Below are 27,797 nucleotides of genomic sequence, written 5' to 3' on the forward strand. Positions count from 1 at the left end.
GTATCCAGATTTCTGGGGACTCTACAAAAGTTCTACAGTGATGGCTGCTGGACTGTGATTGGATCAGTGGAAGACCCATTTCCCTACCCAGATTTGACAGTGTTGACGAAGGCATCGCTTGGGAGTTGGGGATGGGGATGCTGTCTGAGAAGGGTGGCGATTAGAGGACTTTGGTGGAGGCCCTGCTTCTAGTCAATCTGTTAGAGCGGCAGATGATTTGCTTAGTGCTGAAGGCCTTCCTGCTGACTTCCAGAGGGAGGCTGGTACAGGTGCTCATGGACAATACCACTTCCCTGGGCTCCTGCAACAAGCAGGGTGGGGTCTTGGTACTTGTGACAGGAGGCTTTATGTCTCCGGACGTGACTGGACCATTAGGGGTTTTCCTTGGTGGTGAACCACCTGACAGGATCTCCAGACACTAGGGCAGACAAACTCAGCTGCCGAAGCCTACTGGTCCACAAATGGTATACCCGGGGGGTGGTATAATGATTCTTCCAAGAATGAGAAGAACCATCACTCAATCTTCTTGCTACCGTCAGAATGGGCAGTGTATGCACTTTTGTGCGTTGAAGTTCCCAAGAAGTCTCTCTCTTTCTCTCTCTGACACATTCCACCTAGAGCGGAACTCAGGACCTGTGTGCTTTCCCTCCGCTGTCTCTCTGAAGAAGATCAGGAACGACTGGGCACAAGTAACCCCAGTGGCACTAGATTGGACCCTGAGAGTGTTTTACTGAGAACTCCTGGGCATGAGCATTTGACCTCCAGTCCACTACCACTTTGAGAGGGTCTTTTGTTGCAGCAGCAGGGTAGGGTTTTGCAGAGTCTGAGCAATGTGCATCTCCATGCGTGGAGATGGAGCGTCAGCAGTTGACAACATTTGACCTTCCTCATTGAGGTCGTTAGTGTCATTTTGGTGGCAAGGCGTTCTTTTTGCGAAATTGGTGTACACCAGCCGTTGGGACAAATTTTTGGCTTGTTGCCACATCTGACAAATTGAGCCACTGCAAGCCAAATAGTCAGAAGTTTTGCTGTTTGTTTTGTCCCTGGCCCAGCAAATCCTTACTTTTGGTACTGTTGCAGGCTATTTGTCATCCCTTTTGGCTCTTTCAGCTTTTTTGTGGTTGCTGAATCTGCCATATTTAAATCACTTGTTGTAATGAGATTTTTGGAAGGTTTGCAACACTTGTTTCCACCAAAACCCTTTGTAATGCCACAGTGGATCTTGAAGTTAGTTTCCCTTTTTTTTTTATTGTGAACCCCTTTTGAACTGCTGCACATTTGTCCATTAAGGCTTCTGATCTTTCTCATCGCCATAACATCAGCTAGGTATGTGAACAAGCTACAGGCTCTTTATTACAACCCACTTTTACAACATTCTTTTCAGATAAGTTAGTGTTGGGGATCCAAGCTTCCTTTTTGTCGAAAGTGGTCTCTCTCAATTTCATATTGAGCAAGCTATCACCTTTTCTCGACCTTATCCCTTTAAGGAGGAAGAGAGACTCCTTAATTTGGACTCTGAGAGAGCACTGAGCTTTAATTTAATTCTCACCACAAAACATTGGGAGGACGACCAGCTCTTTGTGGACTACTCCGAGGCCTAAGAAGGCATGGTATTGCAAAAGCTGACCATCTCCCAATCAATTGTTCTCTGCAAAATCTCAGTAAAGTGCTGGCTATAACGCATCCTCCGGAAGGCCTACAGGCTTATTCCATCAGAGCCAAAGCTGCTACTACTGCGCTAACACACTGAGTGCCTGTCTTGGCTGTTTGTCAGGTGGCTTCATGAGCATACATTCATGAAGCACAATTGCATTTTGGCCTCTTGTTCCTTTTGCACTTTTTCGATTGATCCACTTTACAGACCCACCACTTGAGGAGGTACTGCTACTGTATCTATTCACAAGGTGAGAAATATGCAGTTCGAAGCATCTATCTGAAGAAGTTACCTTCACTAATGATCTTTCTGTTGGAAAATCCATCTAACTGCAGATTCCTGACCTCCCTATTGCCCCAACCCCCCTTTCTGTGGACTGGCCTCTTTTTCAGTCTAAAATGGTCTGAATTTAAAGATATCAGCACTGGTCTTGCCAATCTGTTGATAGGCTATGTGTTTGAGGGTGCAGATAGAGTAAGAAAGTAACTGACATCCCTGCACATGGGTGGAGGTTATATGCCTCATCACTTTCAGAGTAGAACGACATTGGCTTGGTGTACCACAATGCCAGTTACCTGCACACAGGAGTACTGCTTTAAAATTTACGAATCCAGTCTGACACCTGTGAAATATTCACAAGGTGAGGAATCTGCAATTAGCTAGAGTACCCACCAGAAAGATTGTTACCCAAGGTAAATAACTTGTTCATTTGGGTCGGACTCTCACCTCAGCCAACCAACTTTTGGTGATGATGGGGACACATTTTCCCCTCAATATGGTGATGACAATTTTTCGATGGAGCTGGAGCTCCAAGAGGCCAATGGTTTGGGTACTTCACCTGATATTTGGCAAGTTTCCCCTCCAGCACTTCCACTGAAGAGTCAGCTTCCTTTGCCTTGGTGATTAAAAGGGCAGCCAAAGTTTTACATTTATATCTGCCTTCAGTTGAGGTAAAACTAATGTCCTCACAGAAGTGCTGCAACCCAGACCTCATCAGAACCTCAGCAGACTTTTAACAAGAGTCTGACACTCTCAGGGGCACTTGGTCCAAACCTTGCTCTTGTCTACCAGTAAAACAGACTGGTGTCATGTCGTCACAGGCCATCTCCTGGTGACCATGCCTCTCTCACGCAGCATCCTACTCCAGAGGGCGAGGGGATACAGGCAGACATCACCCCAGTTCCTCTCTTATGTCCCTTCCAGACTGGGAGTAAAAGAGAATGGAGGCTTTTGGGAAGAGGATATTTTCCTCTGATAACCTCTCCCTGAGGTCAGTCAGTGCCAGCTAGTTGCTGGGAAGATACTTCCACGGGTTATGGAACTCGGTTGCTGAAATCTTAACTGCCCGTCCACAGAATTTTCTAAACAATTTGGCACAGAAAACTCAGAACAGCAAGGAATGCGGCCAAGTATGTCATTTAATCAGGACTAGACATGACCGTCTCTTTGTGCAGAGTGGTTGGCGCTATCATGGTGCTCTGGTGCCAATCATGGGTGAGATCCACGGGCTTTTCAGGTGACATGCAGGCGTCACTCATGGATATGCCATTTGACCTATCTCACCTCTTTGCCAAGAAGGCTGTCTCTACCCATGTGCACTTTAAATAAAACAGGGCAACTGCATGCTTCCTATATGTTTCCACACCTGCAAGGCAGTATCCACAGCAATTTTGCCCATTTCAAGGCATCACTAAGGGCCTTGCCTTCTGGCACTGTCAAGGCCCCTCGCCTCAACAGAAGATCCCCCAGTCTATTTGGGGTCGATATAAGGGATCTAGCAGGCAACAAACAGCCTAATAGGGGCAACAAACTTCTCAGTCCATCTGGCAGCAGCCTCCAAGCTGCTTTAGTTTACCCTTCCAGCATATGATCACTCTGTGGGAGGCAGGATCACTCATTTTCTCCACAGGCAGCAAGCAAAAACTTTCAACAGTGTGGGTCCTGCATATAGTTTATAGGGGCTAAGCCCTGCTCTTCCTTTCATTCCCATCACCTAATCCACTTACATCACAGCGGCTTTTGAAGCACCATTTACCTTTCTTGGATATCTGCCAGGTAGCAACGTGGGCATCAGTGTACATGTTCACAAAGCGCTACTGCCTAGACAGCCAGGTCTGACAGGCAGGGCATTTTAGCCGTTCAGTCGTGCAGACCGACAACCTTGGAAGGTGCTGCTTTGTTGTCTGTTCACAAGGTGAGGAATCTGCAGATAGAAGCATCCATCAGAGGAATAAGTTACTTACCATCGGTTACGCTCTTACTGGTGGATAGTATATTTAACCTGCAGATTCCTTACTGCACTCTCACCTCCCTGTTCCACTAATTGATCTCTTTTTGCCATCTAAAAAGGTTCCAAAGTAGAGATTTGCATACTGGTACCTTTAGGGGTTTTCTTCTCCAAGTCCACTCCAAGTCCAAAGGCATGGAGTCAGTCAAGAAACTGGAATCAGTGGGCATGGGTGGCTCCTGTATGTGTCTTTGTTCTCTCACTTCAAGGTCAACACTGAGCCGCATGATGCATGCAGGAACATTGCTGTGACAACCTCCAGATCCAGTCTGGCGCCTGGAGAATATTCTAAAGGTGAGGATTCTTCTGTTAGCTAGAGTATCCACCAGAAAGACCATATCTGAAGGGATGTAACTTCTTCTGGGTTTGCTATCAAACGTCTATATAGTGGGGTGCTTATCTTGAAACCTGTTGCTAGCCCAAAAGAGTATGCAAGTTTGAGGATTTATAGTGTTTCATTAGCTTTCTCATTGGAGTGTGGTATGTTTATCAGTGCCTTCAGAGGCCTTGATTGTGTTCTTTGTGTGGTGTTGAAAATTAGTTTGCATATGTAGTTGTGGTTTTAGCAGAGACACAGTCACAAGAACGTCTGTGGTCCCATTTAGTGTTATGTCTGCAATGGAGAGCCAGTGAGGATTTTGTTTGTGCACTGGAAGCTCATTTAGACTCATGTTTACAATGGGAGACCCTGTTAGGATCACATTAGCGATTGTATAAAACAATTAAAATAAAAAAAGGTTTATCAAGGATTGGTTGGAAGGATGTTGAAATATGGGTTTGCTTGTGTCGGAAGTGTTTTAGGGTTGTGTGTGATAACCAGAGAAGTGCATTTGTAGTGAAGCTGAGAGAAGTGAGGGGTTGGATCTTTGAATTTTATATTGTATGTCTTGTCGGAATGGTGTGGTTTGTGAGCGTTGCCTATGTCTGAAGTGTTTGGGTGTTTGAAGGGAAGTTTTTGCACTTCTCATGTTTCTGCTTTTGTTTAGCTACACTTTGCAGGCAGTGGAATGATTTAGAATGACGGGTAGTTTTACGTGCTGTTGCCCAAATCAGCCTTGTACAATAGGTTTCAGTTCTTGGATGGGTATGTTCCCAAGTCACATAATGTGCATGCTCTCCTTGTGTAGGTGACTGGATCTGTTTATTGGTCTTTGTCATTCTGCATCATCTGCTTGAGAAGAGCCAGGTCATTACCTTCCTTATGAATTAATTCCAAGTTATTTTGAATATATTTTCTCATTGTCAGAGCAAAGTCAATACTTTTTCTACTTGCACAGTGAATGATGTTCCACCAATGTGCTTGTCCTCATAGAGAATGGCCAACATAGGTACCAGTTTGGAGCAAAGAGTGCTGTACTATCTTTCAGGATTTACTTGTATAAAGCATGGGCACTCTCTGTGGATGGCCAAGTTATACTTGCAGTGTGCCTTGACAATGGAGCATCTGACCACAGAAAGCCAGGGAAACACTTTGAGCACTGGAATTATGATTTCATAATGTGTAGGAGCTCTTTTTCTGCTGCGTTATGGAGTGTATGTAGCCTTAGGAGTTGGAAGTGTAAGGCCAGTAGGTAGATACTATTTTCTTAGTCTAGATGGAACATGAAAATGGCAACGGTTACATGTAGCTTTTATGGAAAACCTAGGTAAGTGAAAATGTGTCAAAGAGTTTGCATAGTGTAGTACGCGATTATTGTGACTTGGTTTACATGGAGGGTAAGGAAAATCTGAACTCCATGCTTACTTTCAAATTTCCTACTAAAGTTGATTACTCTGGTGGTGGGTCAAGTTCCTAAAGCCATCACTTAATCTCCCCGTCCGTAACAAAAATGAATGTGTTGGTCTGTAACGCAACTGGTGCTCATGTAAAGTAGCCTGATACCTTGGGGTCAGTTTGCGCTATATAAAACTAAAAAAAAAAAAAAGAAGTTGTCGTTTGTTAGTTCTTCTATTTGGCTGCTTGGCGGTAGTGGTCACATACTGAGGGATCTAGATCCTTTGAGGTTTTCAGTTTTAGTGTGCTCTTTGTGCCAGAGGCGTTATTTTAGTAAAATAGTTTAGTTGTATGATTCTATGAGGTCCAGGTAGTGGGGTGAGGTAGAGGTCAAAGGGGATTGGTGATATGACAGAGTTTTAAACTATGCTGAAGTCGATGATGGAAGAAGCTGGCTTACAATGGGGCACTTAGCTCACTTTATATATGCAGTGAAGATAGAGGAGGTAAAGTCTATGATAATTCTTCAGATGCCAAGTGCCTCTATACTCTGTAGCTTGGCCTGGTGGTGCACTGTGTCAAAGAGCAGATACTTCATTTCAGGTAAGTAAGTTTAGGTTATCTCAGATGAGGAATGAATGTAGAGTCCGTACCCCTGCTCGGGTGCAAGCCAATTTGATGATCAAAGAGTAGGCTGTTCCCTTCTATGAAGTCCGAGATCTGAGTGAAGTGAACTATTTAAATAAGCTTTCCTATGAATATGCTATTGGAGATCGGTCGGTAGGTCATTGCATCTGCTAGTTCAATGTTCTTTATCTTGATGAGTGGTATGATGTAGGAGGTCTTCAAGTCAGATGAAAGTTGCCTGAAGTTATATTGCTGAGTAGAATGCTTAAAGGTTTGTGCTGAGCAGAGTTCTAACAGGTAATCAATCAGCTGCCCAGCTTGCATTGCCCAGTGGGACTCGGACACCGTTTGAATGCTGCCAGAGACTGTTGACTACCTGTGCGATTTTTGTGTAGGTATTGGTCTCTTTCAGCTGTTTGATGGTTGTATTGCTACTGTGGTACTGTTTCAGGTCCTTTGTTTTTGAGATAAGTTAATTTGAGACTGCTGTGTTTTTTGCATTCTTAATGGATGGTTTGGAGATCCTCTTTTGGTGCTGGATGTTTATTTTTTCATTTCTTGCACTGGTACTGTAAAGAGCCAAATTGTGCCTTCAATTTCTTTGCTTTTTTTGCTCATCCTTGTAAGTAGTATGTGCTGACATCTTGAGAGGTGTGTGTGTGTGTGTGTGTGTGTGTGTGTGTCTGTCTGTCTGTCTGTCTGTCTGTCTGTCTGTCTGTCTGTCTGTCTGTCTGTGTCTCTGTCTGTGTCTCTGTCTGTGTCTCTGTCTCTCTGTCTCTGTGTCTCTGTCTCTGTGTCTCTGTCTCTGTGTCTCTGTCTCTGTGTCTCTGTCTCTGTGTCTGTGTCTCTGTGTCTCTGTGTCTCTGTGGCTCTGTGTCTCTGTGTCTCTGTGTCTCTGTGTCTCTGTGTCTCTGTGTCTCTGTGTCTCTGTCTCTGTGTCTCTGTGTCTCTGTGTCTCTGTGTCTCTGTCTCTGTGTCTCTGTGTCTCTGTCTCTGTGTCTCTGTCTCTGTGTGTGTGTCAGTCGGGGGGGGGGCAGCCAGTCAGTCGGGGGGGGGGGGGCAGCCAGTCGACTTCCAGCCTTCTTGTCTAATATATTTGGTCAGGGTGGAAAAGGACAGAGTAGTTAGAGGAAGGTTGCAGGAAGCATGGTTATTTGAGATGTTGGAGGCGGAGTGGGGAAGAGGGAACATGGCTAAGGGTGGATGAACTTTGAGTATAGCCATGGTAGGGAGAAGCCACACTTGGAGCAGAAGGTTTAGGCAACATCTGAAGAGTTTGGGAGGCACAGTAACAGGTGTGTCAGCCATATTACACTAGAGGTATGACAATAGGACATATCTTTTTTAAGGGGGTCTTGCTTATCGATTCTGGAATAATCATGGTGATTTTTTGGTTGTGGCTCATGTTAGGGAGATGGATACTTCACCAAACAAAACTTACTTCCACATCTAATTCAGAAAAGTTTGAACTCTACACTGAAAACTTACCTCATAGACAGAAGAGCACCCGTTCACTCAGAAGCCCTCAGAAAGATGGAGGCGCTGTGTTAGACTGCTGTAACCCTCTCTCTGGTTTGGATTTTCTGCTCATAGCTTAGAAAAATTTGATTGAGGTGGATGGTAATTGTGGTGATTAGAGGTGAAGGTTGATGTCCCCGACAGTAGTGCCTTACGAAGAAAGGTGGAGTGGCATCTTGGGGACCATGGAAGGGTGGGGGGCACAATCTGGAAGAATATTGAGCACGTGCTGAGCAGACCATCCTAAGCCCATTGCAGCACTGATAAAATGTAGTGCTGAATTATGCGGAAGTGTTTCATTCTGTGGCTCTTTTCTGAGAGGATGAGTCAGCATGCCGAGCTGACAGGAGTATGTTCAATTTAGGAAAAGCATATACGGGCCATAGTGGAGATCATTTGACACTATTGAAATCAGCTAGACTTAACTCTGCTGAGAACAACACGAGTTCCTGAGCATTACAGATTAGCTCACCTGGGTATCGACCTGTTGGTAAGTGGAGTGGAGTGAAACACAAGGCCGACAGTGGATCCATCACTTTCCAGCTGGATATGCAGTTTCTTTACATGTGGCCTATATTTGCTTGAGACGGGTAGCTCAGGGGCTTGTGTAGTAGGTGGCTATGAAGGCACAGGTGATGGTTTGGGCCTGTTGTGTATTAATATATTTGCCAGGGCAGCAATCTTCGGTATGTGTGTGGACACAGGGGGCAGCTAAGATATTCCTTTTTTGGAATAGGTGATGGTGTAGGTCATGGAGTTGGGTACTGGAAGAAGGGCTAACTGTTGTGATAATTCCTGACACCTCTCTCACTCTTTCCTACCCATTTTACCCTTTTGGGTGCTTTGTCATTGTAGGATCTGTCTGTAAGCACAGTAGAAGGCGACAAAGCAATTTTTATAAACTTGGGGCAGTGAATGTTTGATTTCTGCCACAAAATGTGCCTTTATTAACTCTAGGGTAATACCGTCAGTAATTGCATCTTTGCTTGCTTGCGGATCCTAGTTTGCTATGAGGGACACGCGGATTGAGGCTCCCTCTAGGATCTATTTCTCAGATTAATATTCTTTTGAGGATCCTGTAGAAGGTCTCCAGATGATGCCAGGGGATGAATTCTGTGCTTCCTCTTTCAGTGCTCTGGAACCTCTTTCGTGATGAGAGCTACTTCCTTCATTGCCTCCAAACAAGAGCACTGATAATGTGCCCTGAAATGATTCCTCAAAGTGAATGCTGATCTCTTTCTTCTCTGGAGCATGCTTAGGCAGGTACCTCTTGGTGGGTAGATGATACTTCTGTCCAATGACACCCAGAGGGTGTGGCATTGCCTTCAGTTGATGGGAGATACTTAAGAGGTGGATAACTTCTTGCTAGCCAAAGTTGGATCACTTAAGCTACTACAATATTGTAAAATCATTGCTGTAGTTGAAGCTGCCGTTCTGGCAGATATCAGTGAGGTTTACTGCACTTTGGTTGTAAGATGCTAGGTTAATTGCTCTCTCAGTGAGCGTAGAGAAGACAGAACTGAAAAGCAAAGTGCTAGCTAATTTTGCACCTTACTTTCTTGTGATAATAATTCTCAACAATTCCTTAAACCTTTTGTGCTTGTCAATATTTAGATTTTAAACAAAAGTCCGATTGGCCGCACTCTGCTCGTCCTACCAGCGTGTTACCCCAAAGCATTGTGGTCCATGAAGTAGCGTCGGCGAGTACGCCTATGCCAAAGTTTAAAGTGAAAATGAGTGTCGCGTTAGCCATCCCTGGACACGTGTTTCGAGGTAGTTGCCTCTCGTCAGCAGGGAGTAGGTATGTGTGTGGGGTTGCTGCGTAGGCTGCCATAAAAAGTATTCTCAGGTAAAGTACCACTCAAGGCGCGCAGGTGCGTAGCCATGGGCTCGTCAGCCCCATCGGCTCAAGGGAGCCTGAAAATAAACAAAAGTCCGATTGGCCGCTCTCTGCTCGTCCTACCAGCGTGTTACCCCAAAGCATTGTGGTCCATGAAGTAGCGTCGGCGAGTACGCCTATGCCAAAGTTTAAAGTGAAAATGAGTGTCGCGTTAGCCATCCCTGGACACGTGTTTCGAGGTAGTTGCCTCTTGTCAGCAGGGAGTAGGTATGTGTGTGGGGTTGCTGCGTAGGCTGCCATAAAAAGTATTCTCAGGTAAAGTACCACTCAAGGCGCGCAGGTGCATAGCCATGGGCTCGTCAGCCCCACCGGCTCAAGGGAGCCTGAATATAAACAAAAGTCCGATTGGCCGCACTCTGCTCGTCCTACCAGCGTGTTACCCCAAAGCATTGTGGTCCATGAAGTAGCGTCGGCGAGTACGCCTATGCCAAAGTTTAAAGTGAAAATGAGTGTCGCGTTAGCCATCCCTGGACACGTGGTAGGACTAGCAGAGTGCGGCCAATCGGATTTTTGAATATTTAGATTTTAGTACCTCTGTATTTATCTAGACAAACAGACCATAGGAGGTGGGATCTTAAAGTGTTTATTGACATATATTCAAGCACCTAAACATCACTTCTTTTCTGTGGCACATGGCTTAATTAAAGTTGCTGTTACAAAGGTGAAGACACAGAGAAACTTAAGCCATCCGAGTAGTGGAGTAAGCAGCATGTTTATAGCAGTTACATGGGATTAGGCAGGTCTTTATTACACTATTGCACCCGTCACTGTTTTCTTTTTTTGTGCATACTTTTGGCCATTTTATTAAAGGTCTTTTTCAATTTTTTCTTATTTTGCATGTCTCTCTCCAGCCTTTTAGAGGCAATGTGTAAACATTTGTACATAAACACAGTAAAACAGTGAAAACACTGCAAATGGACACTACACCAGTTTAGGAAAATACCAATCTTTATCGAAGTAAAACAACACCAAAATGACAAAACTCCAACGTAAGTAAGCAAACATATTACTTTTAAAAGGTTTATAATAGTTCTGTCCTAGAAAACTATTTATGCGTCACTTTGAGTACAAAGTACCTAGGATGCATCAAAATCAAAGACTAAAATAGGTTCACGGGAGGTGAGGTGCCGAAAAGGCAAAGCGATGCGTCGGTTCCTTACTCTCAGGGAACGTGATGCGTCGGTTGCTTGCTCCCAGGGAAGGTGATGCGTTGGTTCCCTACTGCTAGGCAGGGAAGGTGATTTGTTGGTTCCTTACTGTGAAAGGAGGTGATGAGTCAATTTCTTACTGCAAGGGGAAGTGGTAGGTCTGTTTCTTACTACGAGGGGAGGTGATGCTTTGTTTCTCCGGACACACTGCCCTGGTTCCATACTGAAGCCAAGTGTCGATTCAGACTTGGTGCACAGGTGCGTTGTTTGGAATATCCGGATGCACTGGGAGCAAAACAGGTGCTGTGTTGATTTTCCCAATTGCGAGCAGGTGATTCATCAAATCTTGAGCCGCACAGCAGGGCCTGCGTCGGAGTCTGAGCGGGTGTCTTGGACGTCCGAGATGCAGTGCTCGGGTCTTGGCCTGCGGCGATTTTTGGGCCGCACGGCAGGCGCTGCTTAAATTCTTTGGCCGCGCTGCTTCAATGCATTGGTTTTCAAACGCATAGCAAACTTGCAGCGTGAAAAATGGGCGTTAAAGACCGGTGCATGGATTCTTTCCCTTTTTTGCAGCAGAAGCCACCTCCAAGGGCCAAGAACTGGAATTGGCATCATTTGGTATGTCAGAACTCCCAGCAGAGGCGTTCAGGGGCTGCAGGTAAAGTCTTTGATAGCCCTGAAACTTCTTAACAGGACGCAAGCACACACAAGCCCTTGGAGAACCTTGGCAGGCAGGATGATGAAAACAAAATCTGAAAGAAACAGTTAGTTATAGATTCCTTACCTTAGAATTACCCCCAGGCGTCAGACTGGATCCGGAAAGTTATTCGTCAGCAGTACCCCTGCGCGTCGAAAGGTGGCGTCGGTCGGCTCCACGTTCGTCATTGGCATCGTGCTTGCCGGGATGACGTTGCGGTAGCTACTTAGCCGTCCTCATCGGCTGATGTCAATTATTTCCTTTTCCGCGCCAGCTAGCGCAGATCCGGAGAGAGCGGTACCTCCAGTCACTTTTTGACTGACTTTTTGCCTACTTTTGTCAACACCATTTTCAAGTCTATGACTCCTGGTGCATGTCAGGGATGCCCGGCTTCAAGGCTTATGGTTCCTGTAGCCGACTGTCGGTGACGGATCCGCAATGCATGTGCCTGTTCTGCCTGGAGTGACCATGACCCTAAGTTGTACTCTAACTGCCGGACCATGAATCTGAAGTCTTTGCGGAAGCGGTCCCGAAAGCTTCTCGAGGCCCTGCAGTCGGCTCTGCGCCGTTCGAAGTCCTGGTCGCATGGGAGGTCGAAGGACCGGTTGCAGAGTCATCATTCTTCTTCCAAGTCTTCGGACTCGGGGTCAGGTAAGTCGAAGCACAAGAAGAAGTCAAAGAAACATAGTCGCTCTTCGACTTCTCCCCGTCCGTCGGCCAACGTGATGAGGGATGTGGGTGGTGCCCCTCCCGCGGCTCTGCATGCAGAGCCCGAAGGGTCGACTCCGGGCTTCCCTCCCTTCCCGGGACCTGGAGCGACCCCTGCCCAGCTTCGTCAATTTTACGAAGCGATGCATGCCATCTTTAGGTAGCCTGACTCCGCCGGCGCGCCTTTGGTCCCGTGGACCCGCTTGGGGGCCCTGGGCCTTCGACGCCGGTGACTCCAGCCCCGCAGGGTCTCCTTGGATCCAGGCCTGGATCCGGATCGGCGCCGGTCGCCCGCATTACACATCCACCGGCGCCGATTCCACCGGCACCATGTCCGCAGCCGACGCCAGTTGTGTCCCCAGTCGTCATCGACCCCGGCCTCCATCCCGATGTAGACACGGAGCCAGACTGGTGTCGACTGACCAACAGGTACTTTTGTGCCCTTGTTCTATCCTGGCTCTTTTAGACCAGATTGGCAGCTAGAGGAGGACTGGGAAGGGTCTGGAGACCCTTTGATTGACCAGTTCGGCTATGAACCGGACTGGAGAGAGGAACTGGGGAAAGCCAGTGGTTTGGATACCTCACCAGACCATGGCATGTTGTCTCCTACCGTGGCTACGGAGGAGGGAGCATCTTATGCTGTGGTGTTGCGTACGGCTCTCAAACTCAAGCTACCTACGGTGGCAGTCAGGTCTAACCTGACAGAGGTGCTTCAACCGGCAGCGAACTCTTTGGAGCCCCAGCTACCGTTTAGTGAAGCCCTCACTCACATCCTTTTGGGCACCTGGTCCAGCCCCACCACAGCTCCTGTGGATAGCATGATTGCTCGATGGCACCGCCAGGCTCCGGGTGACCCCACTTTCCTCTCCCAACACCCCAGCCCTGGGAGCCTGCCTCCACCTCCAAAGGTGCATTTCCTAATGCACCACCTGATAGGGAATCCAAAGAGCTGGACCATCTTGGGAAGATGTTTTCTTCCTCCAGCTTAGGACTGAGGTCGGTAAACACTGCATGTCTGTTGGATGTTACAACCACTCTGTTTGGGATATGGTAGTGCCCCAGTGTCCAGAGGAGGCCTGGGCTGTGCTCTCCCGTGCAGTTGCCGAAGGGGGAGACGCAGCACCATCCGCTGTCGGCTGGATACCGCCAACTCACTAGGCAGGACGATTTCCACGTTGGTTGCCCTTTGACACTACTCCTGAGTGAGGCCGACTGTTTTTTCAGGGGATGTCCAATCCACCTATATGGACATGCCCTTTGATGGCCATCGCCTATTTGGTGACAAGGCAGACAACGCGCTGGAGCGCTTTAAGGACTCTTGGGCTACGGCCAGGTCCTTGGGCCTCTCCACCACTCGCCCTGCGCCGTCTGCTTTTTGCCCTTTTCGTGGCTATGGAAGGGGTGCCCCGCCATGGCCCTGCGTGGCCGGGGACGTGGGAACCTCCCCTGTGGTTCTGGGGGCCAGTGGGTGGGCTAGTCCACCACAGCCCCCCCCCTGCAGCAGCCTCCAAACCCTCCTAGTCCGACCTATCTGAAAGAAACACGTTAGTTAGATTCCTTACCTTAGAATATCCCCAGGCGTCAGGCTGGATCTGGAAAGATTTTTCATCAGCAACACCCTTGCGCGTCGCTAGGCGTCATCTGCGGCTCCGCGTCTGAGGTCGGCGTCGTGATCGCCAGGATGATGTCATCGGAGTACTTAGACGCCGCCCTCGCCCGCTGACGTCAGTTCTTCTTTTTTCCGCACCAGTAAGCGCAGGTCCGGGAAGAGCATACCCTTTAGTCACCTTTTGACTAAACTTTTTGAACTTTTTTGGTTCATCTTTCGAGTCGTCCTCGACTCCTGATGCCGGTAGGGATGCCCGGTTTCAAGCCCTGCGATGCCTGTCACCGACTGATGTCGGTTACGGATCACCACCGTCGGTGTCTCTACTGCCTTGGGGCCGACCATGATGCCGAGTCGTGCCCCGACTGCCGGGCCTTGACCTCGAAGGCTAGGCGGGAGCGGTCCCGCAAGCTCCTCGAGGTCCGGCAGTCGGCTCTACGCCATTCGAGGTCCCGGTCAAGGAGGAGGTTGAGGGACCGGTCGCGGAGCTGAAGCCATCACCGCTCGTCGGGTTCGAAGTCCTCGCATTCAGGTAAGTCGAGGCACAGTAAAAAGAAGTCGAAGAAGCGACATCGCTCTTCTGACTCCCCTCGCCGGTCGCAGGACTCGGCTGAGGGTTCGGGTGGCACCACCCGCGCGGCTCTGTCGGAGCCGCAGGAGTCGCATCTGGCCCCATACTCTCCGGTCCCTGGGCCTAATGCGACTCCGGGCGAGATTCGGGACTTCCTCATGGCCATGAGGAGTCTCGCTCCGCCGTCGAGGCCTGCTGGCGCGCCTTCGGGCCCCGCAGGTCTGACTGGGAGGCCTAGGGAGCCGGTGGCTCCAGCCCCAGCACCGTCGTCGACTTCGGTCCCGACACCTCAGGCCCCCGTGGGATCCAGGCCTGGATCCCGGTCGACACCGGTTGACCTTACGACCCCTCCGCCGGCGCCAACCCATATGGTGCCGCCCCCAGCGCCATCTTCGGACGACGTCGTCCCCAGCTTTAGCCCGGGTCCGGCGTCGGAGCGGCGCCGTTTCCGGCGCCGATGGATGAGCAATTCATCTACCGCCCGGCTCCGTCCTTTCTACCTGTATACCAGGAGTCGGATGACGGGGACGACTGGGAGGGGTCTGAGGACCCTCTGGCACAGCAGTGCCAGTTTGATCAGGACTGGGCAGAAGAGCTGGGGGATGCCAGTGGTCTCGACACCTCCCCTGACACTGGCTTCATCTCTCCTCCTTCCGTGGCTACGGAGGAAGGTGCGACTTATTCTGTGGTGCTGCGCAGGGCTGCCGAGGCCCTACACCTGGAACTCCCTGCAGTGGCCGTGAGGACTAACCTCCTCGCTGAGGTGCTTCAACCGCCAGTAAGCTGTTCGGAGCCTCTACTGCATCTTGATGAGGCCCTCACCGACGTTCTGATGGGCACTTGGTCCAAGCCCTTCACAGTCTCTCCTGTGGATCGGAACATGGCCCGGTGCCTCAGCCCTGCTCCGGGCGACCCTAGCTTTCTGTCAGTACACCCCACCCCTGAGAGTCTGATTATCCAGGCCTCTACGTCCTAGACCGCCTTCCCGTCCGCTCCTCCGGATCGGGAATCCAAAAGGTTGGAGCAGTTTGGAAAGAAACTGTTTTCCTCCCTCAGTTTGGGGTTGCGGTCCATTAATACCGCGTGCCTTTTGGACCGTTACACCCACTCCTTGTGGGATACGGTGGTGGACGTGCTGCCCCAGTGTTCGGAGGAGGCCAGAACACGGCTCGCCCAGGCTCTTGCTGAGGGGCGGGATGCAGCACGATACTCCATTCGATGTGGACTTGACACCACGGACTCGCTGGGTAGAGCGATTGCGACTATGGTGATTCGTCGTCACGCCTGGCTGAGATCCACAAACTTTTCAGGGGATGTCCAGAACACCCTCATGGACATGCCCTTTGATGGCTGTCGCCTTTTAGGTAACAAACCGGATAGTGCGCTGGAGCGCTTTAAGGACTCCAGGGCTACGGCCAAGTCCTTGGACCTCTGGGCCCCGGGCCCGCAAACTTCCGCTTTTCGCCCCTTTCGTGGCCAAGGAAGGGGCGCCCCCGCACGTTCGTCCAGCCACAGGCTGCGGAACCAGCCTCAAAGCGGTCACGGACGTGGATTCTGCCGTGGCGGAGCAGAGGGACAGAGAGCCGTTCAGTCCACATCTGCTCCCACAGCATCTGCCTCAAAGCCTTCCTAGTCCGAGCTTTCAAGCCCATTACACGCCAGTGGGAGGCAGAGTTCGCCATCACCTGCTCCACTGGCGTACCATCACGTCGGACAGGTGGGTGCTGCAAATCGTCCGAAGGGGCTACGCACTCCCCTTCGAGGCGACCCCTCCAGCCATGCCACCACAGTACCACCGCATGTCGGGGGATCACTTGCAACTTCTGCAGGAGGAAGTTACGGCCCTCTTGGCCAAGGGAGCCATCAAGCACGTTCCTGGCCCAGAAGTAGGATGGGGTTGTTACTCCCACTGCTTTCTGGTTCCCAAGAATGGCAACGGGGGCCTACGCCCTATCTTGGACCTCAGGAGCATCAACGCCTTCCTCCGGAAGGAGAAGTTCAAGATGCTGACTTTAGCTCACGTTCTGGCTGCCCTAGACCCTGGAGACTGGATGGTAGCGTTGGACTTGCAGGACGCATATTTCCACATCCCCGTCCTGCCGGCCCACCGGCATTATATCCGGTTCACGGTAGGCCACGAGCACTTTCAGGTTACCATGCTCCCCTTCGGCCTCACCAGTGCCCCTCGGGTGTTCACGAAAGTGATGGCGGTGGTCGCAGCTCATCTGCGCTGAATAGGGTTTCCAGTCTTCCCCTATCTCGACGACTGATTGTTGAAGGCGGGCTCGCCCCAGGCAGTCGTCTCCCATCTCCAGACTATGGCCGACCTCCTGCATTCGCTGGGGTTCTCCATCAACGTGCAGAAGTCACATCTGAGTCCCTCCCGGAAGCTCCTTTTCATCGGACCGGTTCTGTGCTCGGCGCAGTTTCAGGTCTATCCTCCCGAACAGCATGTTCGGGATATTTAGGCTCTTATTCAGATCTTTCGGCCTTTATCCCGAGTTTCAGTCAGGATGGTCCTACGGCTGCTGGGTCTGATGGCCTCCTGCATCCTGCTGGTACATCACGCCAGGTGGCGGATGCGGGCTCTCCAGTGGGACCTGAAGTTTCAGTGGGCTCAACATCGGGGCGACCTGTCCGACCACGTCCTGATCTCGGAGGGAACTGCAAGACAGTTGCAGTGGTGGCTCACGGCCCACGATTGGGTCTGCGGCAGATCCCTCTCCCTACCCCAACCGGAGCACGTAGTGGTGACGGATGCGTCCCTCCAGGGATGGGGGGCCACATGGGAGAGGCGGAGATCAGAGGCCTCTGGTCTCCGGCGGAGTCCCTGCTCCATATCAACCTATTGCAGCTGCGGGCGATCCGGCTTGCACTGAAAGCATTCCTTCCCTCTGTCCGGGGAAGTGTAGTGCAGGTGTTCACGGACAACACCACCGCCATGAGGTATTGTAACAAACAGGGCGGGGTGGGGTTGTGGACCCTTTGTCAGGAAGCTCTGCACCTCTGGACATGGCTGAAACATCAGGGCATCATGCTGGTGGTTCAACACCTGGCGGGCTCTCTGAACGCCAGGGCGGACGAACTCATCCGCCGGTGCATGATGGATCACGAATGGCGTCTGAACTCGGACGTGGCGCAAGGCCTCTTTCGGCAATGGGGAGAGTCTTGGTTAGATCTATTCGCCATTGAAGAGAACGCGCAATGTCATCAGTTCTGCGTGTTGGAAATTCCAAGGCGGCACTCGCTCGGACTCGTGAGTGGAGCTGCGGTCTGTTATACGCCTTTCCGCCTATACCACTTCTGCCCAGAGTGCTGAAGAAGATCAGGCGCGACCGGGCCCAAGTCATCCTTGTGGCTCCGGATTGGGCACGAAGATACTGGTATCCCGAGCTACTCAGTCTTTCAATCGATCCCCCGATTCGACTGCCTCTTCAGGAGGACCGTCTGTTGCAGCAGCAGGGGACGCTCCTCCACCCGAACCTGACCAGTCTCCACCTCCATGCATGGAGATTGAGCGGCGGCAGTTGATGCCATTTGACTTGCCTCCTGAAGTCTGTGATGTCATTCTGGCAGCCAGGCGTCCCCCCACTAAAACGGTATACGCCTGCAGGTGGAACAAATTTGTGGCATGGTGCACAGCAAAGGCTGTGTATCTCCTTTCCGCCCCTCTTTCTGAGGTTCTCCTCTTTCTTCTTTCCCTTGCCCAGCAGGGCTCTGCTCTGGGCACCATCAAGGGATATCTTTCAGCTGTTTCTGTCTTCTTATGGCTTCCTGATCAGCCTTCTCTTTTCAAGTCCCCTGTTGTAAATAGATTTTTTAAAGGCATTACTCACATGTTTCCTCCTGTCCCCTTTGTAATGCCTCAGTGGGACTTGAATCTGGTGTTAACCTATCTGATGTGCGTTCCTTTTGAGCCTTTTCATAACTGTCCTCTTTGTCTTCTGACTCTCAAGACTGCTTTCCTGGTTGCCATCACCTCTGCCAGAAGAGTGAGTGAGCTCCAGGCTCTTTCTTCTAAGCCTCCTTTCCTGTCTGTCCATCCGGACAAGGTTGTTCTGAGGACTCGCCCTTCTTTTCTTCCTAAGGTGGTAACTGCCTTTCACATCGGGCAGTCTGTTACCTTGCCCACCTTCTTTCCGCTTCCGCATCCCACGAAAGAGGAAGAGAGACTCCATCGTCTGTACCCAAAACATGCGCTCTCCTTCTATCTGGACCGCACCAAACAGTTCCAGGTTGACGACCAACTCTTCGTTGGCTACATGGGTGCTAAGAAGGAGCGGGCAGTGCACAAGTGGACCATCTCTCGGTGGGTCTTTTTGTGCATTAAGGCCTGTTATTCCTTGGCTAAGAAGGATCCTCCTGTGGGGCTGAGGGCCCATTCCACTCGGGCCACAGCGGCTACTTCTGCCTTGGGGCGGGGAGTCCCTCTGCAGGACATTTGTCAGGCAGCAACGTGGGCCTCGCTGCACACGTTTGCCAGACATTACTGCCTGGACAGCCAAGTCCGGAGAGACGGCTTCTTTTACCATTCCGGTCTCCAGGACTTCCTGGTGTGATCTTGGTTCGCAGACCCACCACTGGGGTTGGTATGGCTGGGGTATCTATTCTAAGGTAAGGAATCTAACTAACGTGTTTCTTTCAGATGAACAAGTTACTTACCTTTGATAACGATATATCTGTAAGAAACATTAGTTAGATTCCTTACCGCCCCACCCATCCTCCCCGTTCTGCGAACTGATATCTAGGGTTAAGTTCATCCCTTTCAGGGCCCTAGTTGCATGGCACCAGTGTTGGTTTCTTGCATGGCTCTGCGTTCCTGGCGTGGAAAGCTATGTACAGAACTGACGTCAGTGCGCGAGGGCGGCGTCTAAGTACTCCGACTACGTCATCCCGGCAATCACGGCGCCGACGCCGGACGCGGAGTCTCAGACGACGCCTACCGACGCGCAAGGGTACTACTGACGAAAAATCTTTCCGGATCCAGCCTGACACCTGGGGGTAATTCTAAGGTAAGGAATCTAACTAACTAATGTTTCTTACAGCTATATCGTTACCGAAGGTAAGTAACTTGTTCATCTGGCATGGAGATAAGTGAACAGAACTGACGTCAGCGCGCAAGGGTGGCGTTAATTAGCTACTGCAACGTCATCCCGGCGACCACGATGCCAACGACGAAAGCAGAGCTGATCGATGCCACCTTTCAACACGTAGGGGTACTGCTGACGAAAAACTTTCCGGATCCAGTCTGACGCCTGGGGGTAATTCTAAGGTAAGGAATCTATAACCAACCTATGTTTCTCACAGATATATCATTACCGAAGGTAAGTTACTTGTTCGTCCAGTCCTTTCACCCTCTAAGACATAAGTAGCAAGCAGTAGTCCAGCACAACACAGCAACAAGCAGAATGTCAGTTCTCCTCCTGCAGCTTCTCCAGCTGTTCTTCTTGGCGTAATCTCCTCTTAGTCCAAAAGTGTTCTAAAAATGTGGGGTTGCAGGTCCAATACTTATACCCCACTCTGCCTTTGAAGTACTCATACTTCAAAGGATAATCTTTGTAGTTCACAGATCCTGCCTTGCCCTGACCTGGCTCCAGACAAACTACAGGGGGGTGGAGACAGCTTTGTGTGGGGATAGGCGCAGCTTTATTCAGGTGTCAGTGACAAATCCTCCCACCACTCTAGCTCAGGAAGGCCCAGCACGCGGTGGTGGGCCATCGGGATATGCAGGACACATCTCAGCTCCCTTTATGTGACTGTCTAGAGTGAATGCACAAGCAGCCCAATGTCAGTCTAAACCAGACTTGGATTCCACAGGCAGGCAGAGGCACAGAATAATAAAGCAGGAAAGTGCCCGCTTTCTACAAAGTGGCATTTTCAAACACACAATTTAAAAACCACTTTCACAGAAATATGTGTTTTAAAATCCTGAGTTCATGGAACCCAAACTCCAAATCTCTTTCTCTTCCCAATTGAAAGTTACGCTTGTAAGGTGTTACAAGGCAGCTCCAATGATACCCTATAGGAGAGAGAGCCCTTGCAATAGTGAAAAACTAAATTAACAGTTTTTCACTATCAGGACATGTAAAACAGAGCAGCACATGTCCTACTTTTCACATACACTGTACCCTGCCCATGGGGCTACATTGGGCCTACCTTAGGGGTGCTTGACATGTAAAAAAAAAAAGGGAAGGTTTGGGTGCACTTGCCAGGTCGACATGGCAGTTTAAAACTGTACTCACAGACACTGCAGTAGCAGGCCTGAGAAATGTTTGCAGGGCTACTCGTGTGGGTGGCACAATCAGTGCCGCAGGCGCACTAGTCACATTTGATTTTACAGGCCCTGGGCACACACAGTGCACTTTACTAGGGACTTAACAGTAAATCAAATATGCCATTCATGGATAGCCAGTCATAATCACAGTTTACGTAGGGAGTACCTGCACTTTAGCACTCATTAGCAGTGGTAAAGTATGCAGAGTTCAAGAACCAGCAAACACGAAGTCCAGCATACAGTCAAAAATACAGGAGGCAGAAGCAAAAACACAGGGAAACCACGACAAGGATGTCAGGTCTAACACTGCCCCATATCCACTCCATATGTGTTGCGGTTCTTTCTGACTTTCATTTCCTGGCTATGTTCGTTTTAGCGAAGAGAAAACCCTGTCCCATCAGAATGTGAGAATATTGTTAACTGTCCCATTGCAACTTTAACTCCAAAAGGACATTTTGGTGAGTTGCTTATGGGCTGGCCCTGCACCTGTGTCAATACTGATCCTATTCTCTCCCAGTAATGGTGCATTGGGGGCAGTTCCAGATTGCATGGTACCTGTCTCCATTCTCAGCTCTAAACTGTACATGCGGGGAAGCTCATTCTCTGTATTCTGTTTGGGGATATATGAAGCACAAGCATGCCAATATGGTCAATTCACAGGGAGCTAATCAAGCCTCAGACTACACCTAATCCGCCAACAGACGAATATACAATCCCATGTACTCCACAGAGAAGCAAATGCGTATGGGGTGTTTACTGTCAGGGAACTGTAAATTTGTTATATCTCATGTTTTTCCTGTATTTCCATTGTAACGTTACCCTCTAGGGGGCTGAATTGTGTAGGGGGTGTGAGTCTGCCTCTATATTGTTGTTTTTTTTTTTTATTGTTTTATTATTTTATTTTTCGCCAATCAGCAGCAGTACGTACATTACACACATAAATTATCATTCCACAGTTTAGTTACAAATCTTATCATCCAAGCTTGTGTTCTAATACAGACATCAGCTACGCATCATACGAACTTCATAAGGATATGTTAAGTTTGTTATTACAGTGCAGTTCTTTTTTTTTTTTTATACTCCCGATCTGGTTTGTTCTATTGTACAATCAACTCCGCCGTCCAGGCACACCGCCGTCCCATCAAGTACCTCTTATCATTATACCACCTGAGTACTCTCTATGTCGATTCAAGGTCCTACCGGTATTGTATGTAGGTATTGTACCAACGGGTCCCGGAAATACCGAGGCCTAGAAGCCTGTGGTATTTCCTCTGCATAGGCCTCCAGTGTCTCTCTACAATAGGTCATGTCAGTTAGCCAGTCTTTAAGTCTGGGGGGTCTTTTACTACCCCAACGCATGGCTATGCGCCGCTTAGCAAGTAATAATGCCACTGCCAAACATTTCCGTCTCCTGGCTAATCTACTCTATATTGGTTAAAAGCATATTATACTTATAACAATGTAAGAAACTGGGAGGCCAAACTCTCCAGAGAGCTTTTTGAATGTTTTAAGATGACCAGGACCCCACACATCTCTTACCTTTGAGATACCGATAAGGTACCATTGATGTAATCCCTCTAGTTATGATACTAGCTTATGCACTAAGCCCTGCCACAATAGGTTAATGCGTGTTATCTTATTCTGGCGTTCAGTACATCTCAAATTCCTCTGCCAGCACTTCAAAACCACCTTTGTGGGCCCCAGGAGTGTGTCAGGGATTGGATGGACACCATATAAGAATTTTCAGCAATGTAGATCCACAAACAAAATCAAATTGCCACAAATTGCTGGATCACCCCTGTCCCTGAAAACCCATTCATATATAATACTGAGTTGTGAAGCCGAATAATACACTCCTACATCACCAATAACGAGCACACCTTTGTATGTGAATTAAATGCTCTTTTCCCATGAAATCCATGGAGACTTTCCTTCCAACATTAACTTTTGGGATATGCTTTTAATAATGAGAAATAACTGCTCTCGAAATTCATAGGTATAATTCAGAATCGTGCATAGTAGTTTGGGTAGGGCTATCATCTTAAAAATCCATATGACCAAGAGTAGTAATGGGAAGGGCATACCAGCATCAATGGTCTTTTTGCAAGTTTTGAATCAAAATGGCCAGGTTAGGCTCCCAGCCTAATGTCTGATATCATGAAATGTGTTCCTCCAAATATTTAAAACTGTTAGTTAACAGTCTTTACCATGTGGACCACTCTTCTACAGCTTTGCCCTCCCATACCAGAAATAATGCAAACTTATACCAATATAGTAGCAGACCTTATGCCTCAACATAGAGATCCAAGAAATGTATTAGATGATCCCCAGTCCATCGAGTTATGAAGGAAAAGTAGGATATCGTCTGCGTATAATCCTCTGATTCATTGTCCCATTGCAATGCCTGTACCCCAGACCGTCTTTCTTATTAAGATTGCTCGAGGATCAGCCTCCAGTGCAAACTAAAACAATTAAAAGCAGGCAGCCATGCCTCATATCTCTTTCAGTGGGGAAAGTGGATAATTGCACACCACTTACCCTTAATTGTGCCCAAGGCTGTTAGTAAAAAGTGAGCACAAAAGCCAAGGAGAGTCCTGAGATATTTTTTTTGTACGATCTGCCAAGGGAACTCCCACCTCACGGAGTCAAATGCTTTATCAAAGTCTTCAAGAATGAGAGCACATGTTCTGTGATTTCATGGGGATGTGCAAATGCAGTTTTAACTCGTCGTAGGCTGTGTCTGGTTCCCCACCCGAGCATAGAGTTGTTTGGTCTCTGTGTTCTGTGGTTTTGATTACACCTGCCCATCTATTTGCAAGCACCATTGCCAAGATTTCGATCTCAGCATTGATTAAGAAGATAGGCCGGTACGATGTTATGTTATTCAGAATTGTAGATTCCACTATCACCCAGGAGGGTACCCTGATGCTTAGTAGGTGTGAGTCTAGCCCAATCTAGGGCATAGCGGGTCTACTCCGAAAGCTACGTCTACCGCTTGGTGCATGGTGCAAGAAGTGAGGAGGAGGCTCTTGTGTGTAGCGGCAGGTTGTCTGGACAAGTGAAGGTGTTTTGAAGGTTGTGAAAACAGTTGAGATTGTTGCAGTATGCTGAGTTAGTGGTATGCAGGGCCTGACTGGCCATAGCTGGCACCAGGCGTTTCCACGGTGGGCCGCCAGGGTTCGGGGCCAATTTTGGGCCCCTGTGGGGCCATTTTTGTTACCGGCGGCCGGCAATATTGGCCCCCTGTAACAAAATCGGCCAAAACCGGCCCTAGCAAACAGCTCGGCCGCACCCCCTCCCCCCTGGAGGTAGGGCTGGCCGAGCAGTTTGCCAGGGCTGGTTTCGGTTCTCAGTCCGGCCCTGGTGGTATGTAGTGCCTTGAAAGTGTGGATGAGAAGTTTGAAATGTATTTGTCGTAGGTCTTCCCTGCCTTTAAGTGTTTAGCTGTGTATACTGCTGTATGTTTGACATCTGTCCTTCTTTTTATTCTTTTTTAGGTCTTGCCTAGCGCAGCGCGCATGTGCTGCACTAGGAGAGGGCCTCTTGGAATCAATTCAGACTTCCAGGAGACTTCTCCGTGTGTGTCTGCCTCCTCCCACACATGCCATTGGCCTTTGCGTGTGGCTTTCAAAAATCAAAGTATGCAAATGACCAAAGATGGGTGCATGTCCCGCCTTTCCTCAAAACTTTCACTCCCATGGCCTATGGGTCTCGGGAGCGAGCAGCGGCGCGCATTGTCCCCGCTGCATTCCTTACTGATCGTTATCTTGGCTTCCTCCCTGTGCCCATTTGCAGGGCAGACAATTAGCACCTCGTCACTCGAAGGCTCTTCTTGTGTTGCTATCTTTTGATCTCTGACCATAGAGTCTGTAACCCGATCCTCTCTGCCCCTTCCTTGTTTGGCTTCTCACGTTCCCTCTGCCCTTTTGTTATTTGCGTTCTTCACCTGCCCCAGTCCTCTCGCAGGGATCTTACTGTAGCTTGTGTCGCCGCCATTTGCACCTCGGCCATGACACAGCTCAGGTGTTATATCTGCCACAACTCTTCATAGGCTGCGCCTTTTGTTCAGTGTTGCCCATTTCACCTCTGGTTTTCAACACTCGGTGCCGCTTGCACTTCGTTTCACCAGCTGCGGGGTGAGTTCAGTATGTGTGACCTGAGAATCGTGAACCATTTCGCACCGTTTTAAGTTTTTGAAACCACATACTGTGCAAGAAATGTGCACGCCACAAGTACTACTTTTAATGTAAAATTATGTTTAGTTAGCCTTGAAAAAGTATTGTTGAGCGAACTTATGTAGGGCTGTGGCAGACAAAAATAACACAATTAACTTTATTTACATAGTGCGGTCTACCATTTTTGTTTAGATATGTACATTACTACCCAACTCAATAATACTTATTTTATCAACCTCTGAAGGATGAAAGACTGAATTTGGAGCCTGTTATTATTATTTTGATATTTGTATAGCGTTAGCTAGACCTGAAGGTATCAGAGCGCTTTACTTGTTATATGATATTGTTTTTATATCTACAGTGTTTGCATTAGTACACTTAGCTATTTCACCTGCTTCCAAGCTGAGAAACAAATCACCTAGCTCTACAAACATTCCTCGTAGAATGATGCTAGTGTCTCCAGGCACTTCTGAATGAATGGGCTTTGTGTTCTGTCGCACTCTCAGAGGGGCCCAGCTGACTCCAGAAACACTACAAGATTCACAAACTTTCCTTTCAAAAAACGCCTCAATTGCTACTTTGGTCAAATTGCTCAGAATCCCGCACCTCTTTTCGAAATAGTACCGAACCAGTGCAGGGGCGCAGCTATCTGAAGTGCAGCAGGTGCAGTGGCACCAGGAGTCTGAGGGGCCGACTGCATCCAACTACGGCTAACTTCCGCACTATGGGATGGGGGCTGGCTTTTTTTTTTACTTGCATGAGGGCCCAGGGCACCCTTGCTAGGCCGTGGAATCACAGGTGACCCTAGTCTCAAATGTTATAGTTTCAAGGAGGAGCGTAGATCATTCTCTTGGTGACTGACTTCTCACATAGTTAAATGAAGAGGTGTTGGACTCACTGCTGCCTTGTAGGTATGGTTTATCCTGAGCTCTTAAGTGATTACAAACAACTCGAGCCATGTGCACTGACAGCACCTGCAGTATACAGAGGGTACCCAGGCATAGGGCTAGGTCAGATCTCAAGGTAATTGCTTATGTTCCATCAGGGGTTTTCAGCTCATATCTCTTGGGAGCATCAGGTCTATTACTCTAAAGACTAAATTGTGCGTCATAACGCAGCACATCTTGTGATACTAGTACCCGAGTCATTACTTTGTCATTTTTACACGTTACCACTGTCTGGGCAAAGGTTTCACCTCATTATTACCAGCCAGAAATGTAAGTGGAAGTTTCCATTTGTATATGCATGAAATATGATGGAAAAAAGGTTTTGATATAAATAGATTTAGAAAGGCATCCTCCTGGTGGGAGTGGAGGGGCAAGGTGTGCTGCTTTTCTGTAATGTGCAAAAGAACAATGCAGGCTTCCCCGGAATGTACACAGCAGACCAGCTGGCAGGGGCATGCAGAATTTTCAAAACAAGTTGAAAGTTCATATTTAAAAGTAACCTCAAGGGGACCTAGTGCCACCCGGGCCTGGATCGTATTTTACAATGCGATTTGTATGAAGTCAAATACACTCTAGTTATCCTGGTCTTTTTGCACATTATTTTTTAAACTTTTTCGCACTTGTTAAAATAAATGCAAGAATGCACGGTCCCCTCAAAAAACAAAAAAAAACTAGCATAGGCAATAGGTCTCGCTTTTGGGACCTTATAAGTATTTAGTTATGCAGCACAATATCCTTGGTGCAACAACATCAACTGTTGCACGGCTAAACACTTATAAGGCCTATGCCAATGCTTGTTTATTCTTGTTCCTAGCACCTAGCCCCAAGATGCTGCATTGAACATGTTCTTATCATCATCATTATTGTTGTTGTTATTCCTCTACATCATGCCAATAAAGTGATATTGTAGGATAGTGTTTCTTTTTTTGCAATCTACTTAATTATCTCACTCAGATTGTGCTAGGTCAGGTGGCATGTCCCTGTTCAGCTCCATTGCAAGGGCAGCAGCCTGCTAGGTAGGGGGGGCACTACCCAAGTAAGGTACCCAGCATTACTGAGCTGTGATGGCCCTGGCTCAATCAAAATATTGCAGCTTTGTTGATTAATATGCTTGATGTCACATTTAAACTATTTTTAAATAGCACAGGTAACTGCTCACAATTCTCCGAGTGTGTGCTATGTATGTTTATGAGGACAAAGGGTTCTCGGCCCCTGCGCTGTTCTTTGTCCCCCTCTGTTGAGAATGACAATTCATCATGCACAGTCTTAGAAAACTTGACACACTATATGTCTTCGTAAACATCTCGCCTTAGCTTTTTAATGAGTGACCGTGCCTATGCAAAGCATCTGCACTTATGCAATATGGTGCCCACTGGAAAAGCATGATACTGGAGCAGGTCCTAATAACCGATCTTCAGCTGAGGATGACGTTTGGTGCATTCGAGAGTTGGTTGTAAGCACAGATATCCATGCGAGAGAATGCATTTCTTTTCAGGACTGGCACAGTGAAATAATGGCCGCGCGGCCTGTGCTGTGTGTCTGGACTCCTCGCCTTATGTTGACATTGCCGCTTTAAAATGCTTTGCTTGCCTAAACCGAGCCAAAAGAGCTCCTGCTTGTGCGACACTTGATATATTCTAACGAGGCGCTTGCGATTCTTTCTCCTCAGCGATTCGGAGCCATTCTCCCGCCAAGCCGGTGCTTATCTTCGTATCCTCCAGACGTCAAACTCGACTCACTGCCTTGGAACTGATTGCCTTCTTAGCCACCGAGGATGATCCAAAACAGTGGCTGAATATGGATGAGAGGGAGGTAGGCGAGTTCTCCGTTTATGTCCCACACAGCTCACCCGTGGGCGGCTAACACAACTGCATGGGAGACATTCATTTTTGTATTTTTGCAAACCACAGAGAGTTTCAATGCATCTTTTCCTAATCGCTTGGTGTCTAGGTTCCCAGAAAAACAAGTACA

At 48.6% G+C, this 27,797-nt stretch overlaps 1 protein-coding gene across 2 annotated transcripts in view; it reads left to right on the top strand.

Annotated features, from left to right (window-relative positions):
* Nucleotides 1-27,797, top strand: part of ASCC3 (activating signal cointegrator 1 complex subunit 3) — a 2,113,369-nt gene that overhangs the window by 1,696,456 nt on the left and 389,116 nt on the right. For both annotated transcript variants that reach the window (XM_085611187.1, XM_085611188.1), the window contains exon 30: nucleotides 27,496-27,638. In XM_085611187.1, the coding sequence (XP_085467313.1) occupies nucleotides 27,496-27,638 (143 nt within the window). The remainder of the gene's footprint in view (nucleotides 1-27,495; nucleotides 27,639-27,797) is intronic.

The sequence above is a fragment of the Triturus cristatus genome, chromosome 6 (genome assembly GCF_964204655.1).
Source record: "Triturus cristatus chromosome 6, aTriCri1.1, whole genome shotgun sequence".
NCBI classification, from domain to species: Eukaryota; Metazoa; Chordata; class Amphibia; order Caudata; family Salamandridae; genus Triturus; species Triturus cristatus.